The sequence below is a fragment of the Tachypleus tridentatus genome, chromosome 1 (genome assembly GCF_004210375.1).
Source record: "Tachypleus tridentatus isolate NWPU-2018 chromosome 1, ASM421037v1, whole genome shotgun sequence".
NCBI classification, from domain to species: Eukaryota; Metazoa; Arthropoda; class Merostomata; order Xiphosura; family Limulidae; genus Tachypleus; species Tachypleus tridentatus.
In genome coordinates this window covers 180,104,698-180,123,790 of record NC_134825.1, presented here as the reverse complement: position 1 = coordinate 180,123,790, position 19,093 = coordinate 180,104,698, and the positions used below count along the sequence as shown (strand labels likewise).

The 19,093-nt window shown below is 31.4% G+C and overlaps 1 protein-coding gene across 10 annotated transcripts; it reads right to left on the bottom strand.

The window, feature by feature from the left end:
• Positions 1-2,184: 2,184 nt before the first annotated feature.
• LOC143231732 (uncharacterized) lies at positions 2,185-16,419 on the bottom strand. Of its 10 annotated transcripts, XR_013017153.1 has the most exons (4): positions 15,738-16,419; positions 9,219-9,423; positions 3,684-3,735; positions 2,185-2,354 (listed from the first exon to the last, which is right to left on the bottom strand). XR_013017153.1 is itself a non-coding variant. In XM_076466356.1 (3 exons), the coding sequence occupies exons 1-3, from the start codon at positions 15,105-15,107 to the stop codon at positions 2,345-2,347; spliced, it is 312 nt and encodes a 103-aa protein (XP_076322471.1). In that variant the 5' UTR covers positions 15,108-15,729; the 3' UTR covers positions 2,185-2,344. The 10 variants fall into 10 exon arrangements, 1 of the variants encoding a protein (XP_076322471.1); XR_013017157.1 differs by lacking the exon at positions 9,219-9,423; XR_013017158.1 differs by lacking the exon at positions 9,219-9,423 and having other exon boundaries at positions 15,864-16,419.
• Between the last annotated feature and the right edge of the window lie 2,674 nt (positions 16,420-19,093).

Below are 19,093 nucleotides of genomic sequence, written 5' to 3'. Positions count from 1 at the left end.
GGCCGTGAAAGTGGATTATTTCTGGATACTCTTCCCCACCAAAATTATCGCCATGAAGTTACTGTTATGACAAATCACAGTTTGTTATCTCGTAAGCTATAGCCACATAATCCAAGAACGCATTACTTCGCCACAGCCATGGTCTCCTATGCCTTCCTTGGAACATTTAGTTACCACTGACTATCATCCAAGCCTTCTATCCTTTTTTAACTTCTGTCCTGGTTTACAGCAGTCTCCATCATTTACAATGCTAATGAAAACTTAAATCAATCTCAAGTAATACGATATTTACCATACCCTCCCTCGTGTCTTTAGTAGCACCTTTGTCAAGCCGAATCTAAATTTTGTGTCCATTATATCGACTGCACTGATGTTTGGGACAAAAATAGTTTTCTTAATCATAACATGAAATTACTTTGCACTCAGTAGTAACGAAACATTCTATTTTCATAAACCAATCTTTAGTAAATATACTTCATTAAAAAATAAGATTTTTTGTGTACAGAAACTTGTACTATTTACTAAAAGCATACCAAAGTATGTGAAGATGCACATTTTATATCAACAGTTATAGTACAAATACTTAACGAGTGCAAATGTGTAGACGAACTCGGGTATATTATAACGAAACAATAGCGAAAGGGTTATTAATAATCTAGGCATCTACCTTACCCATATCCTAGTCTTATTTTTGGTTTTACCAATTACTTTGAACATACTGAGAGTTGGGACCATATCAAATTCATTTAATGCATACCAAACAATGACTAAACTATCTTTGAACAACAAACTGCTTCTCAGCATTTTCTTACAGTTTAGGTAATCGAACTTTATTGAAACAAATGTTGTTAACAAAGAAATATGAACCAAGACATCAGAGCTTCTAAATAGGATTTAAGGATCCAACTTCTATGTAACATTAAATTTCAGGAAGAACATTTTCATTGAGACCAAAATGTTGATGTAACTTACAGAACAAGGAAAGTTGAAAGTAAGTATTACAGTCATGTCATAGAAATGCCCCTTTACGTAACAATGAACGGGCTAATTGAAACAACAGCTTTGTACGTTAAAAATGATATTGATGCAGAATACAAAAATAAACATTTTCAGAGACAACTTAAACTGATTCGGCAAATTCATGACATTGGATATACATACAGTTTTACTAATGGAAGAATATTACAGATATTAATTTACAAAAGTATTTGATTATATGGTATTTGAGATGAATGACGAGATGTCTAGTATTCAGTACGTGTTCCCAACATTCCTAAATACACCGACTCCAAATAAATAATCATTGAAAGGATATTACATCACAGTTATTTAATCATTATTCTAATAAATCCCAATCCCTTCGGCATCAGTTGAAAGTAAAGTAAATACATCAACAGGCTCATCAGCTAAAACAATAGCATTCAAGAAGGCAGCTTATTTCACACATAAGAATAATAGACGTAAGGTTTTCTCAGAGGTTGCTAAAGCCCATAGGAGTTTATTAATAGTTGCATCAAGTGTATCCAAAACCAAGCATAACTTTAGTAAACTGAAACCGGTAAAATCACACTCTAAAAACAACACGACCAGTGAAAAACGAGATGAACTCGTGGTTTTAATCAGTGAATGTAATTTAACTGACGAAAATCCATAAGAAATATAGTCAGTGTTCTCCCTTCTGAACCTGAGGAGAATTAAGATTAATTGTTCATAGAACACAGCTAAATATAATAAATATTACGACCTATTTACACTGTGAGTAGGTATGTAACTCATGATAGTTCTTAATAAAAATGAAACTGGTGGATGAAATAGTTTTGTGTTAAACGATCCTAAGATTATGTAGTTCTAGAAAAATATGACATTTAATTTGGTTTTTCCACTATTTATAATAAACATTCGTTATTTAATGTATTTATGTATGCTCAGACTTTGAATAGTTTACATGCAAAGTGATTTTCATTTTATTATAGTCTTCACATTTCATTTGCATAATCTGTAGAACTTCCTAAATGAATATCAAATGACTTTTGAAGTGAATATTTATATTTTATTTCCCATTTTCTCTATTATATCGTTAAGTCTATGTATTATTAACAAAGTACAAATGATTAAGTTTAAGAAATGAAAATATGTTTTAAATGTTACTATAATATTTTTAATCTCTTTTTTCTCATACTTTATTTAAAATTTTCCTTTCCAGTCTTTATCCTTTATTCTTGTTGCAGGTATGATAACTTGTTCCTGCCAATGTAAACCGATGATGTTGTGTAGTTATTTTTGGGCAAAAGTCGTCCACAAATTCTTTCATTAATGCTTGCACACGCGAAAGACGCCATGTTTCTTAAACATTTCTGCAAGTGAAATTACATCAAGTTAAATGTAGGCAATCATGAAATTTTCAAAAAAAAAAAAAAAAAAAAAAACTAATTAATATAGAAATGCAATTTAACAGTTTAGCAAATTAATATAAGTAATGAAAAAACCCTAGTTAATCACTAAGTACACCTCAAGAGTGTTTATGTCATTAACACTTACAGTATAATATGTTTATCTATACACAGGCCCGGCATGGCCAGGTGGGTTAAGGCGTTCGACTCGTAATCCAAGGGTCGCGGGTTTGAATCCCCGTCGCACCAAACATGCTCCCCCTTTCAGCTGTGGGGGCATTATAATGTGACGGTTAATCCACTATTCGTTGGTAAAATAGTAGCGTCAAATTTGGTGAAGATCCATCAACAGAGGTTGAAGTTGTCATAAAAAATGCAAAAATGCTCATTTGACAACAAAAGTTAAAATTTGTATCTTCTCCATGTACCCAATAAACCTCCATACCAAATTTGGCAAAGATATATATAGACGGGTGAAGTAGTGCTAAAAGAATACAAAAACACCCAATAAAAGTACAAAGCTGAAAATCTGTTTGTACCCAATGCACAGACATAATGAACCTCCCTACCAATTTGTGTGAAAATCCATTCACACCTTACAAAGTAGTTACATGGATATAAAACAGATAGTACTATATTTTTTGTCAACAAATATAACTCAATAAAACATTTGCTTTAGAACAGTAACTTATTTTAGGTAAAGTTTATGAGATATACAAGAATTCCCCTGTAACACGTGTATATTAAAATAATGTACACTGTGGATACAAGATTTACACAAAGTTCAAGGCATTCTTCAAACAGATGCTAGGTAAACTATTAATTGTGTTCATTCATGCTTCACAGTGTTGTAGATTACATAGCTCTGAATATTTATCATAGAGAACTCTGAAACAGTTTTACAAAAAAGAAATTTACTTCTACATAATTTCTTTGAAATAGCAACACAATATTCTGCCCTTTCATTGGTTAATATTATTTTATAAATTTCCAGCAAAATATGATTCCACAAACACTAAATATTGTTTTTACATGTGCAGAGTTTATGCATTTCTTTTTGTAAATTCAGAAAAGCATTCAATGTACTTTATCTTAAGTAAATGAAATACTCATAACAACTATAAACCAAATAGAAATTAATAATTTGCAGTTGTGATCAAAAACACATTACTTAAAGTAAAATGCATATAATACAGTGCTTCTTAGTGCAGTGCATTAAATGTATGATACATTGTCATGCCTGCTGTACAAATAAATATATCAATAAACATAGATAAAAGAATTTCTGGTTACAGATGATCTTCACTTGTATCTCCTGGGCAGTTATCTGACAAGTCTGTAAAATCTGCAATGAGAAAAGAAATTTATACTTAAATATTTCTTTAAGGGTGTTCAGCCCTTTCAAAATAATTCAGCTGTTATAATTTTGGTTTTATGAAACAAGGAATAAAAAGCAAGCACTGAAAACTTTTTTTTCTAAAAATTACATAAAATATATTGTAAATAGTTTCAATGTTTTTGACAAAACATTTTGTTGATATAAGAACGTATTGTGAGTAACCTTTCTTAACCAAAGTAATATATGACAAGTTTTAGAGTTCACTCGTTCCTTCAGTAGAAAAGCTCATTGAAAGCACGTATTTGTAAATATTGTTTTCTGTGGTATTCTCTTAACAGCATTCCAGATCTGTTATTAACTTTTGTGTAAAATCGATCATACTGTTCCTTTACTTACAGATTTACATCTTACCTACAAGTAGAGAGCCACTCTGAAAATAAAAACATTTCATTAAATAAACCAATATGAAACTAGGTATATGAAGTTACCATTAACATCTAATAAATCTGTCCTTTGCAATATTCAAGACAAACGTGGTTACACATTTTATGCACAAAATCTGAAACCTGAGAATACAACCCAGTCTCAACAAAGAATCTGATGAAGATGACCCAAGAAGTTCATTGTTCACAGAAAATAATAAAGAACAGGTTACATGTGTTTAAAAAAGCTCACATTTGATGAGTGGCTTGTCCACAAAACAGTGGTGATACATTCAAGGAATTATTTTATGAGTTGAACTGAGCACAAGTTTTACCTTGTATGAAAAACACTGTCTTGTGTAGTAAGGTGGTTACTGATATAGGCAAATATAAGGTTCTGCTCTAGAACTCCAATGTATTAAGCAACAGTAACTGGGCCTACACATACTGAGCTGTCACTGTCATAATATTTAAACAACACCTTATGCCCTAACTGAGAGAATTCTGTTGTCATAACTTGCAGATGATTCAACAAAAGTTTCAAGAAAAATATTCACTAATCCTAGGTGTGTCCTTTGTCCACTGTCATAAAACTATAGAAATTGGGACTCAGAGAAAAAAATTACATTGTCCAAAAATAAAGGAGTGTGTGATAACATCTGTTATGTCTTCTGCTGTCAATGTACAATACTGTCTGAAGTGAAGAGTAGCTTCTGTCCAGTTGCCCTGTCATTGTAACCCATGCTAAAAAAGTAACTTTTGATGGTACTGAGGCATGTTTATACCTGGTACTGCAACACTAGTGGCCATCTGAGCTCCACTACTTTCCATGCTTATTTTCACAGCATTAAGAGTTCATTCTGTTAGTTGTGGCTGCCCAGAACTTCTTGCTTTCTGACATGACTGGAATGTGATCTTATTCACAGTAGCTAGCATTATTACAACTGACTTAATGATCTTTTGTTAAAATGGACAATATTTAGTTATCTGACATGATGAAAATATGGTTAATTCCCAAAATATTTTCACTCATGACATGGCTCTTTCTAATGTTAGGGACATGTATATACCTAGTGCATGGGATATTTACACCCATAAGTATTAATTTCAAGGACCAAAGTTTTCTAATTCAAATATATCAGTTTGGTGTTGCATTAAAGACTATTTTGTTCTTTTAGGATTGAATAAATTTCTTCCTCAACTTAATAACTTGTTTTTGGTTGTTACAAAACTCAATGTAAAGAAAGCATCAAACAAAATTGGGTTAAATCACTCATTTTATCTGTAAAATAACAGTGGTTAGTGTGATTATTTGAAGCATTACTATGTTTTTGTTTTCATGATTTTGGGTGATATATTTTTGAGAGACCTATATACACAAGATCCTGGATCTAAAACTATTTGGTGTATAAATATTTTCAAAAAGGTGTTGAATACCAAATACTCCAATTACAATTCTCGGGTAAATAATTATATAAACTGTAAATAAGTGCATAAGTCTCTACTAACTTAAATGCTACTTGAAATATATTTCTGCTTTCATTCTTGATACGTGTTTCTAGACTACATTTTATTATGGCAGCACAATTAAAATGATTCAATACTACAGTAAATTACAACCTACTTGCCACAAAGTAAAAGTACATGGAGATCATAACCATGCAAAGAAATATGCAAGATTAACAGATTTTTGTTTATTAAATAATTAAACTCTGTTACACTAAAAATCTGAATAATTTCCCATGAACAGTGTGGACTAATGATTAATTCTTAGAAGAAAAAAATATTGCAATTCTAAGGTTGGATAACTGTTCATGTGAAGAAGCATAATATACTTTAGTAAGAAAAACTGAAGTTTTAACACTTTACACTTTGCAAAATCTATATCATGTTTGAGTTATATTCTTTTAACTTAATCATGAAAGTTTGATAACAAAAGTACATTTTTCATGAATACATCTAGCATTTACATTTTTTTTTTTTAAAGTGAGGAAAGGTGGTTGATGGACTTTAGCTTCATAGCACCCAGCATACACTATTCTACATAGACATAGGAAGGATGATGAGCAAGTTGATAAAGCTCAAGTTCTCAGCTGGTCATCTTATAACCAACTTGTACACTGTATAAGATACACATTTACATAACAGGTCATCTTATGAACAGTGATGACGAGAAACCCACTTGTAGAGAAAAAAACATCTTATAACCAACATATACACTGTATGAGATACATTTTTATATAACACCATAGATCACTGCAACTTAAACAAAACCAAAATGTTAATGTGGATGTATTGTTTCAAATCTGTTTTGCAACATAAGAATGTAAGGTCAGCATACACATTTTACATGTAAATAACTTGCATGTTATAAAGAAACTCAAAAGCATGCAAATACCTACACATGAATGTAATCAGTTAATTACTGGGCTCTATTAGTTTAGACCTTCAGAGAGAGCTTGTTTGATTCCCACATAGCCATACTTATATTTAATAAATTTCTTAAAATAATATATAGTGTATACATAAACACCATGATAACTTCCACAATTAAACTATCTAAAGTCTTCTTGGGTCACGTTGTCAATCATTGACTTAATATGACCAAATATGTTTTCATATCACTATTTACAATTCAACAGTTCTTGGAAGTACTTCATGTTTATAAAATAAAACAAAGATATTATTTTAGTTAGTTCAACTACAGCACATTGTTTAATTTTACACAATTATATTTCAAAAATTTACAAACATTATTTTTTTACAATTTTAAATGGTACAGAAAGGTTTTTTTTCCAAACTAATTTTTGTAAATTGTTTGGGAAACCTTGATTATATTAGTCAAACTAATGTTGTAAGAGACAACACAGATAATGAAATTTTATATCAATTTCAAGTGAATAGAATCTGTAAATCAAACAGGCATCATAAAGGCAATACTATTTTGATACAAAGTGTATTGCTTCAAGTTTCAAAAGTAACAACTTAAAAACAAAATCTTAGGGACAGGAAATCACCTTGCAAAGTCTAGTGATTATACATCTTATTACTCCACAGGTACAAAAATCAAGCAATTAAATTTGTTTTCTTGTCCAGTAACATGAACTTGGAAGTTTTGTTCCAACAATTACAAGAATTCCCTTGAACCAAAAAATGTATAATGTAACATTAATTTAGTTAGAAGATGGTACCTAACACATTACCAAACAGTGTGAAGAAAAGATAAGACAGAAGTATGTATTGAAAAGCCACCTTTGTACCTCCAGGAGAAAAGGTTAAGTTAAACTAAAAAACAAATGCATGATATGAAATTAAATAGAATTTATCAATGTTATTTGGTAATTAAAGAATTTTTTTATTGTTTTGTAGATGGTATTAAATGTTACTTTATGTTTAGTATTAAATTACCATGATGCCTACTTAAAACAGCAAGGAGGAAATTGAGAATATATAACTACAGCACATAAAAATTATCATGAAGATAAAATAAACAGGTTATTTAGCATAGCTTTAAAGAAACATTTTAGACAAAATATTCATGCATTGTGTAAGAATACAGGTGATTTCCATACAATGAGTTATTACAACTGAATGAAATTTATCGTATCATTCTAAAAAAAATACTTGGTGAAAGCAAATAAGTCAATATTTTAGCATTTTGAATTTACATTAAACAGAGCATTGCATTTTGTTTTTATGCCACTATAAGTTTATTAATATATGACAATGAATACTGTTCAAAATGTCATATATTACTCTCAACAGTTTAGCCTAATTTTTGTTTAGTGTTTGATCTCAGTTTCTATGAAAACTGACATATTTTAATAACAATCATATCACAACTTTAACAAAGCTAACTTACAATTCATCAACATCTTTTATTTTCACATATTACCCTATATAACATTTGGTGAAAGTTTGGGATATTGTCTTACTAGAGGAAGAATAATCCCTGCATGAAATGATGATAGGTTAGAATTGACCTTCATCTGTAAGTAATATGGGTGTCATCAATTTTGTATCGATTTCCAACACTACTGGATGATACATAGCCCACTGTTATAGCTATTTTATGTTGATTATAATCAGAATTCCTTCTATGATGCATGAACAAACAACAACCAGTCAAATGATGCACATTTAGTAATTCCAGCCATGCACATCCTCAGTAATAGTGAAAAATCTCAACAACCCTGGCAGTTGATAGGCTTAAAACTTAAATAACCAGCTGATAGTGCACATCCACACACTACTCTGATGCTGGTGTACATTAAAAGAAATCATTCTGCAGATGAATTGAAAAATTACAGGGAACATTGTCAATAAAAAATGTTTTCCTCTGTATCACTGAAAAAACTATTGTTTATATACAAAAACAAGTTAACTTCAATATTTTGTTTTCATATTCTACTTACTTTATACATTGTGGTTTGAAATCAGATAGATGCAATGAACAGCAGTTCAGATTTAACTTCTGTCTTCCTCAACTTACAACATAATAAGCATTTTGTTTAATATCAGAACTCATCAGCTGGAATGGATGAGACACAAGAGATTCTATGTAATGCTATTTATTCATGTAGTACACAAGTTACCATTTAAATACTGAAAGCTGGCAATGTATTAGGAAGCATAACTGTCCTGAGGTGTTGGTTATTTTCATGCAAAAGGAGGAAACAATCAATAATAATTGCATTTTATACACACGTTATTCATTAATTTAATAATGACTTCCAATACTGTATAAATCAAACACCAATTAAAAAGCTAAAAACCTTTTTATACAGTTCTGTTTCAAGTACACAGCAATTACTTTATTACACAAAGCATAACAGTACCAGCCCAATCTTTATATTAAATGTTTATTGTCAGGAACATAGAGATTTTGAAGAACATTCACAGGTAAATAATACATAAATAGAGGAAAATAATTGTTTCTAATAGTGATATAAAATAAGGTGTTGTGAGCCAACCTTCATAAAATATCATTGAGGTCGTTCAAGGTCTAAAATGTCTATTACAAAGATGTAAACAATAACAAATGTAACATTCTGAACCACATATTACCCAAACTGTACTTCAAGATCAACAGTCACAGGCATAAGTCCAGCTTTCCACACACACAGTTGTACTACACATAGGTCTGAAGTACAAGGTCAGATTTCTGGATAATCAGTCCACTGCACCTTCAAAGGATTCAGAGAGATTAAAAGGTACTGGAGAAAAGCTCCCTACTTGAGGTAGCACACTGCTGCTATTGTTCCCCAGTCATCTAAAGAATAGTTAATATAGTCCACAGCATATTACCAGAATTTTCAAGCTGCTCTAACATGGTATATTGAATGGTTTCTGGATGTCATCCTTCACATATGATGGAAATAAATGTCAGTAGCTATGTGATACAGGTTCATATACTCATAACTGATGTACAAACAGATCAAAACTAAATTTCACAACCTCCAACAGTTACATTTAAAATTTAATTAAACTTTAGTATCAATGTATATGAATAAACTTGGCATCAAAACATAGTTAAACATCAAGTCTTAAGATTTTACTTTTATAAGAAAACATTTAAAACCACTCTTAATATCCCCTAGTATGAGAATTACAATATTTTTTTTCTAGGTCTTTCCTCTTCTTTCATTTATTTACAACCCTTCTCTGAAGTACAGAATTCAATCTAAATTAATCATTGTGATGTAAATATTACTCAGGGAAAGTCCAATTTTTATAGTTTTAATCTTATTTGCTAATGGAACCAAGCTAGAAAATCTAACCCTCTTCCCATGCTCACCTGTTATATCCTCACAAACTTCCAACAGTTCTCTCATTTTTTTATACTATATCAGTTATAACCAACAGAGAAGCCACGTTTTAATCCCTGCAATGATGTATAATGCTACATTTGTATCAGTACAGAATTCTGTGAACTGTCTTCAATTTGAAATTATCTCATCATATTTAGGTTGAGCAGTTAAAGGAACTGATTTAAGCCTCTCTTGTATTAGTTAGAAAAACCAGTTAAATTAAAATAGTTACAGGACACTGTTTGCATTGTATGCTATTATTCTATCTTAGGTGCATTATGTAAATAAACAAAATAATAATTTAGTTACCATCAATATAAAAAAGTAGGTATTAACTTTCACCAGCAACCAAAAACAAAAGAAATGAGGTAAAATATATTGTATTCATTATAAAAGGTATTATATTAATTGTAAAAGGTATTATATTCATTGTTTTCCATAAATATTTTTCATTTATGTGTTACAAAAGTAAATCAAATGAAAAAATTAGAAACTTTAGTTTAGACAAGTTTATATCAGTTAAGATTATGAAAACAAAAATCTTCATGAGGTATACTCATGAGTAATTTGTACATTAAATCATTCAATAAGGTAACATAAGCTTCATGTTTACCAAGCTATGGGATTGTGTGGCGGGATTATTAGTTATATATAATTCAAAAGTAAAAATTATAATAAAATTAAATATAGATGAAAGTAGCTGTGACAAGCTTTTAATTTATTTGAGATGAAGAACTGTAGTTTCCTGTTACAAACAGTAATCATTTTAGAAAGATAAAAAGGTAATTTATGTTTTTTTTCATGGTAGTTACAGGGTTGGTCAAATTGATCAAATCTGTATAGTTAGGGTGAAGAAAATGATATAAAATATACAGTATTAATGGAAAACAATGTTTGAGAACTATTTAGGATGTTTTAGAGGTTATGCAAAAGATATTTGAATATTTTCAAATGAAATGTATTTCTAATCTGAACACAAAATCACTTTAAAGTCAGAGCAGTCAATACAGTGATTCCATATATTCACTGAGAAATCTTTAATAAAATTACTTAAATAAAAAATATTATTTTTTAAAAACAAAAGACTTGCCGAAAGCTTGCCAAATTTTGTGAAGATAGACACATGAAATACATTAACTCTTACACAACAAGCTTGCTCCCAAAGACTGACCTCATAACCATTTTGAACTTATGATTTTCATGCTATAAAGTCTAATACAGTATGTGTTTCTCCATGAAATTTTGTTGATCATCAGCAAACATTACAAGATTTTCATATGCAAAATATAAGATTTTTAAGCAATGCTTTTCTCATGCACTTTTTATTCTAATGTTGACTATCCAACATGCAGAGCCATTTTGATTTTAAGATTAAAAAAACTTTAATGCATGAGAAAATGTTCATATTTCACAAGTCTTTGTAATCATCAGGTAATTATCAAATTTTTTAGAAAAAACTTTATATTTTATTGTCACTATTGTATCTCTGGACAGATGATAACCAACCTCATAACCAACATGAAAAGTTTGGAAATATATATAAATTATGTTTCTTCATTCTAGAATGACTACATTCTAGGATGAAAACATAAATGTTTATTCTAAATAGCTTAAATCTTAATGTTATACATCTAACAGATTTATTATTTTCATGTTATTGACCTTTCAACTGTGCCTAACTATTAATACAGAAGTTGCAATGATACACCACATATACACTCATGTTATCATATCCAAGAGATTAAAACTGGTCATTATATATTGACCTGTCTTTGGTGACTTCTCCTGAGCCAGTACTAGTATCAAGTCAACTGCAATCCAACACAAAGCCATCTGGTGCAAGTAGGAAGGGTACAACAGACTGGAGGAATATATCACACCTGCCAATCTGTGATAACAGTAAAGTGATAAAACTATTGATCCAGGAACCCACCATCCAAACAATAAGAAGAAAGATGTCATTGTATGGTGAAATATCCTACTCAAAATCAATCAAATAGGAAATATTGCAGCACATCCTTGGTATATGAATATCCTCAAGGGATAGCACAAGATGAAGAACCACAGTAACTTGCATGTTTATCCCCAACAATCACAGCATGGTAGCAGTGAATGAGTCCAACTGAGTGAAGAAACAGAGACACCTTGAATACATGTGCAGCCTGAGTAAGTGTGCTGGTAGGTGGTATTATCTTCATAGTAGTAACTTGGACTTCAGAAATCATTGTTGAAAATTAATAACCACGCATAATACACAATAAAAGAAAACTAAGAAAAAAAGGTTATCTTATATTCATGAAAAATTAGAATAATAATTCCACTTCAGAAGCAATAACTAAACAGCAGAATCAAGATGAAAAGAAAATGTAAAAAAATCATTAAGTTGATTTACATGATCAACTTGGTTGACCCATATTAATCATGAAGTATGTGGGAGCTCAAGGCAGTTAAAAATTATTTTCCATATATAGCACTGCACTATATTACAATAGCTATTTATGTGGGAAGAGGTAAAACACCGTTATCAGAAAATAAGTTACTTCCACCAATTTCCACTCAAATTTAATTTTAACATCTTTTAATTTTCTTTTGTCACTCTATTATGTCAAACACAAAGAATAATTCACAATTACAAACATCATAAATACATCAAAGATCGATATATTTTGGTCCTGTTTCTTGTGCATCAACAACTTTTAAGCAACTACAACATTTTGTAACAGTCACTGCAAATTCTTAACATAAACAATAACAGTATGTTTTATATCCCAGGTGTATGTTACCTGAAAATTGTTTAAATTCCTTATTAGTTCTAAACAGTTTATCACAAACTACAAAACTGTGTAGTATTTCTCAAGTATGTATTCCTTTATCAAAATGCATGGTAGTTTGTTGGGTGACCAAAACAAACTACTACATGGCACATTGTGCGTTATTAATGTATGATAGTTTAGCAATTTTCACCCTCTGTATTTTGACTGTGGCAATCCACACTATCAAATATTTTTGGTACATGTGCTACACTGGAGTCAAAAGTCATACAGGTGAATGATTTTTCTTGATTATTCATTACCAAATTTTCAGCACAAATTTACAAAATATTTTGAAATTATCCTAATTAAAGACCTTTTAACACAACAAGATATTAGCTTAATCAATTAACACACATAATGATGCTTGACAGGGCTTTACCTACTGCATGGGGGTAATGATAAGAAACTGTTAATCTAAATTCCATGGCATTACTATAAAAACTACTACCATATATTTTTTAAAATCTGGTAATTTCTGCAAATAGTCTGGTTGACTATTGATACTTTTGAACAACATACATTCCTGGTTCACTAATTTACCTGAACATCTGAACAACATACATGCCTGGTTAACTACTTTACCTGAACATATGAACAACATACATGCCTGGTTCACTAATTTACCTGAACATCTGAACAACATACATGCCTGGTTAACTACTTTACCTGAACATCTGAACAACATACATACCTGGTTAACTACTTTACCTGAACATCTGAACAACATACATGCCTGGTTAACTAATTTACCTGAACATCTGAACAACATACATACCTGGTTCACTAATTTACCTTAACATCTGAACCACATACATACCTGGTTCACTAATTTACCTGAACATCTGAACATCATACATACCTGGTTCACTAATTTATCTGAACATCTGAACAACATACATGCCAGGTTTGCTACTTTACTGACATGTCTGAACAACATACATACCTGGTTACCTACGTTACTGACACGTCTGAACAACATACATTCCAGGTTTGCTACTTTACTGACACGTCTGAACAACATACATACCTGGTTACCTACTTTACTGACACGTCTGAACAACACACATACCTGGTTACCTACTTTACTGACACGTCTGAACAACATACATACCTGGTTACCTACGTTACTGACACATCTGGAGAATGTACATGCCTGGTCTTCCAGTTTACTCATACAGCTAAACAACATAAATGCCTGGTAGACTACTGGTACATCTATAGAACACATATACACAGGGGCGTAGATTTTTTTACACCCAATGGGGGGAATGATTTTTGCAATCACTTATGAGGACTGTTCAATTTACAAATTGGTAATCTTTGATTACGTGAACCTGAAAGCTGTAAACATGCAGTCACAGAGTAATCTTGTTGCCACGATACTTGCATGTATACTTAGGCCTGCTGACTGATACTTACGAACTATCGCTTAGATCGAAAAGCTTAGAAGCAAACCCATATTAAAGATGTACATTTTGGCTACTGAAAAAGCTTACATCTAGGCCTAATTATATAAGTCGATTGGTAAGAACACGAGAACCACACGAACAAACACATAATGAACATCTGAACAGCATACATACCTGGTTCACTACTTTACCTGAACATCTGAGTAACATACATGCCTGGTTCACTAATTTACTTATACATCTGAACAACATAGATGCCTGGTTCACTACTCTTACTGATACATCTATACAACATACATGCCTGGTTGACAATTTTATTGGTACATCTGTACAACATACATGCCTGGTTGACAATTTTATTGGTACATCTGTACAACATAATGACTAGTATACTACTTTTATGATACATCTGAAAAACGTACATGTCTGGTTCACTACTTTACCTGAACATCTGAGCAACATACATGCCTGGTTCACTAATTTACTTATACATCTGAACAACATAGATGCCTGGTTCACTACTCTTACTGATACATCTATACAACATACATGCCTGGTTGACAATTTTATTGGTACATCTGTACAACATACATGCCTGGTTGACAATTTTATTGGTACATCTGTACAACGTAATGACTAGTATACTACTTTTATGATACATCTGAAAAACGTACATGTCTGGTTGGCTACTTTACTGATACCTCTGAAGACCATACGTGCCATGATGGCTGTTTCACAGACACCTCTGGACAACATACATGCCTGGTTCACTAATTTACCTATACATCTGAACAACGTACATTCCTGGTTGTGTATTTTACTAATACCTCTGAACAATATGCATGCCTGGTTCACTACTTTACTGATACCTCTGAAGACAATACGTGCCATGATGGCTGCTTCACAGACACCTCTGAACAACATACATGCCTGGTTCACTAATTTACCTATACATCTGAACAACGTACATTCCTGGTTGACACCTTTACTTGTTTATCTGTACAACATACATGCCTGGTTGACTACTGATACTTTTGAACAACATACATGCCTGGTTCACTAATCTACCTATACATCTGAACAACGTACATTCCTGGTTGACAACTTTACTTGTTCATCTGTACAACATACATGCCTGGTTGACTATTTTACTGATACCTCTGAACAACATACAACATTAAATAAAAATAATAATTATAAATCTGTACGAACAGTTTTACTCAGATATACTTTAGACTTTATAATTTTGTAATATTTATTGAGTGTAAGTCACAAAGATGTGAGAAACCAATCGAGACCTTCATGTTTGTTTATATGTGAAGTCTGACGAGATTCCCCACTATACAATTTACCTGTTGTTTTTAACCCTTAATCCCACACCCTATGGACGTATTTTTAACAATACAAAATTTACCTATTATTCTGAGCTTCTAATTCCAAATCCTATTATTGTATTTGTTAAGTAATTCTCACTTCTTGAAATACTAAATACTCAAGCCTTGTTTTTCGTGCAATTCTCTTAGTGGTTTACTTTTTACAGACTTCTTATCTTACCCTTTTATGATGTTACAGAATTCGATCTCAACAACAGTCAATGAAGACCGACTTTGAAAGCAGCTGTAGACAATATTTGAATGTGATTGTACAGAGAACATTATTTACTACTTGTTTTATACATACTGTGAACAGTGGTGTCTGTCCATCAGTTCATCTGTCGTCTGTTTATGACGGCTTCACTTCTCATGTTGAGTGTGAAAAGATACGGATGAAGTCAAAGTTCAACATTAACTTTTTAAACAACAGTAGAACAGGTATGAATAATGTTGATAAACAGGATATTCTACACTAACTTGTTACGAATTAATAACACTATTTATCAGAATGTAAATATAACAGATCAGTGTCATCCCTACAAAGAATATTTATATTTTATCTTTCGTGTCCTGTTTCTTCACTATGTTAGCGTATAAACGAAAACCATGTGTCACCGAACATTTCTCTGTGTTTTCATGAACAATCCCGTATGTTATTAGTTCTTACTACTAGATGGCGTTCGGCTTTCTCAGTACATCAGGCCATGCAGTTTTCTTGGGTGAAAATATCGACAAGCCTTGAACAAAGATAAATTTGGATGTCTTTAGTCAAAAGAATTCCCTTCTGTATGATATGGGGTTAAACTTAATCTGGAACTAAAACATAATTTGTGAGTTATAAAAAGCGGTTACCTATCACCATATTGATCTGCATTTTTATCCTATTTTTATCTTAACTGTTTTTCTTATCCAACACCAACTTGTAAGCACCTTTCACATGTTGAGTGCCCACCACATATTATATTTTAAACTTTAAGTAAAACATAATGACAAATGTATACTAACAGTTTTATTCATAAATACTTTAGACCTTATAATTGTGAATCATTCATTCAGTATATGTCAAGAATTAAAACCAATCCAGACATTCATGTTTCTTTAAATGTGAACGAGTTTCTCCAGTAGACAACCTACCTATTGATTTTTGACTCCAAATCCCAAATCCTATGATCGTAGTTGTTAACTAATTATCATTTATTCACATACTAAATATTAATGTCTTGTTTTTCGTACAATTTTCTTAGTGGTTTACTTACTGCAATCTTTTTATCTTACCTTTTTATGATATTACAGAATTTGACCTGAACAACGACCACGGCTTGTGAGTAACTTTCAGATGTAGAGTGCACACGTTTATATTAAATATTAAACTGTAAGCAAGAAATAATTCTAAGTTTATATGAACAGTTTTACTCAGAAATACTTTGTAATTTATAATTTTGTGGCATCCATTGAGTGTTAAGTCACAAAGAAAAAAGGAAATCCAATCCAGATTGGACAGAGAACGTTATCTACTACGTTTTATACAACATACTGTGAACCGTGGTGTCCGTTCATCTGTCTCCTGTTTATGTTGAGAATGAAAAGCTACACCAACGTGTTATGAATTAATAACACTGATTCATACATCAACATGTGACGTAACGGTATGTTATTGTTGAGTGGTTCTTAACATGACTGAAATACTCAATCATTACTTCTTGTAGTTGTTGGTATAAGGAATATAGGTTCAGAAAGTTTGATTAATAACACCAAAATATACCAATCATTCAAATTAATATAGAATTTTGTCTAATGAACAATTAATTTTATGTTTAAGGACATTAAAGTCATTTGTTGAAACACTACACACAAAGAGATAAAGAGACCTTTAAAACGGATTGTTTGAAACATTCTGTTTCGTATTCTATCTGAGATGTTTACCAACTTTAGGTTCCAGTTACATACAGATAATTTGAACACATTTAATCCGAGCATTTCGTTACCATTATATAACAAATACTATGCTTCATATATATTTTAATATAATTCATTCCCCATATGGTACAGCACTTATTGTACAGAGTTACAACGTTAAAATCATGGTTTAAATTATTCTCAGTTAACAGATAGCCAGATATGGCTTTACTACAGAAATAACACACACATAATATAATTTAATTTTATTTAATGTTATACTTGGAAAAATGTTTATTTCACAATATATTTTTCAACAAATTATTTACTAATATTTTTATTCAGATTTTTTGTACTCGATATAAAGTTAATAGTCGTGATTTTATTTAAATATTGATTTCAGATATTATTACATTATTATTTGTCATGTAAAATGTTGAGTTTTTTTACATATTTGTATTCATAGTTAATGGTTTGTTTTGATTTACAGAATTCTACCAAATATACTGCAGCATAATTATCTGAGATAACTTGAAATTACTGGTTCAAGTGTTAATGGAAACTATAAGAAGAAACGAAGGAGAAAAGATATTTCTGTTTGTCTGCCACATTAATTGGTTGAATTCAGAGTATTAGAAATGTTTCATTGGCAGACACAAACTTTATTTTGGTAGGACAATGTAATAAGATTCGCAAAATGTTTTTTTAGGCATCGTTTTGAAAAATATTTAAAACTATATACTCATAGAAGATTATACCAGATTATTGTACATAGTCTAAAATATCTAGTTTCATACTATTTTCGATAGAATATCTTTTGTTCTCACATAACAACTATTATTGTTCAGTGCAGCCTTCAATATGCGAAAATATTTTTGGTTCCACTAGCCTTGAAATTCTCATCTACCGCACGTTTCAACAATGGTTCATCTGCGTTGTAGCATGTAAATAAACAAGCACAACGCTTCACTGAAACATACTCTACTATCAAAGCTGGAAGCTGGCTTCCTATTTACTGTAGAACACAATCTTCAAAGTTGACAGAAAAGAAGTACCAGAAGTGTGAGGAGAGTAAAGTATCAATGGGAAATATATTTTCAGTGTAAGGAAACATCAACTTTGACACGATATCTTACCTAAAAATAACAGGAATCACATTGAGAAGCTCATATTGACTTGGTGGGGGAACCTAGATGAGCAGTCCTCGGAAAGTGTCCACAAGATGCCCTCGGAGTGTGACTTCTCTTCTTGGAGGAACGCACTTGTGGGATAACGTGTAAGTAACTAGGTACACTCTTTTTCCTATCTTGAAAGTACGGGTCACGACGTTGGGTGTAAAATGACATTTTTAATTGTAGATATCCTGGCTGGTCCACCTTCTTTCCCATGTTGGGGGGAGGGACATCGTAGCAGATACAGTACATATAAAGTTGTCCACTTTTTTTTTCCCATGGTAGAGTGGGGAGTATCTTAGTAAACACAATACATATAAATTAGTCCACCTTCTTTCTCATGGTAAAGTAAGGTGCATCTTAGTAAACACAATACATATAACTTAGTCCACCTTCTTTCCCATGGTAGAGTGAGGAGCAATTTAGTAAACACAATAGATATAAATTAGTCCACCTTCTTTCCCATGGT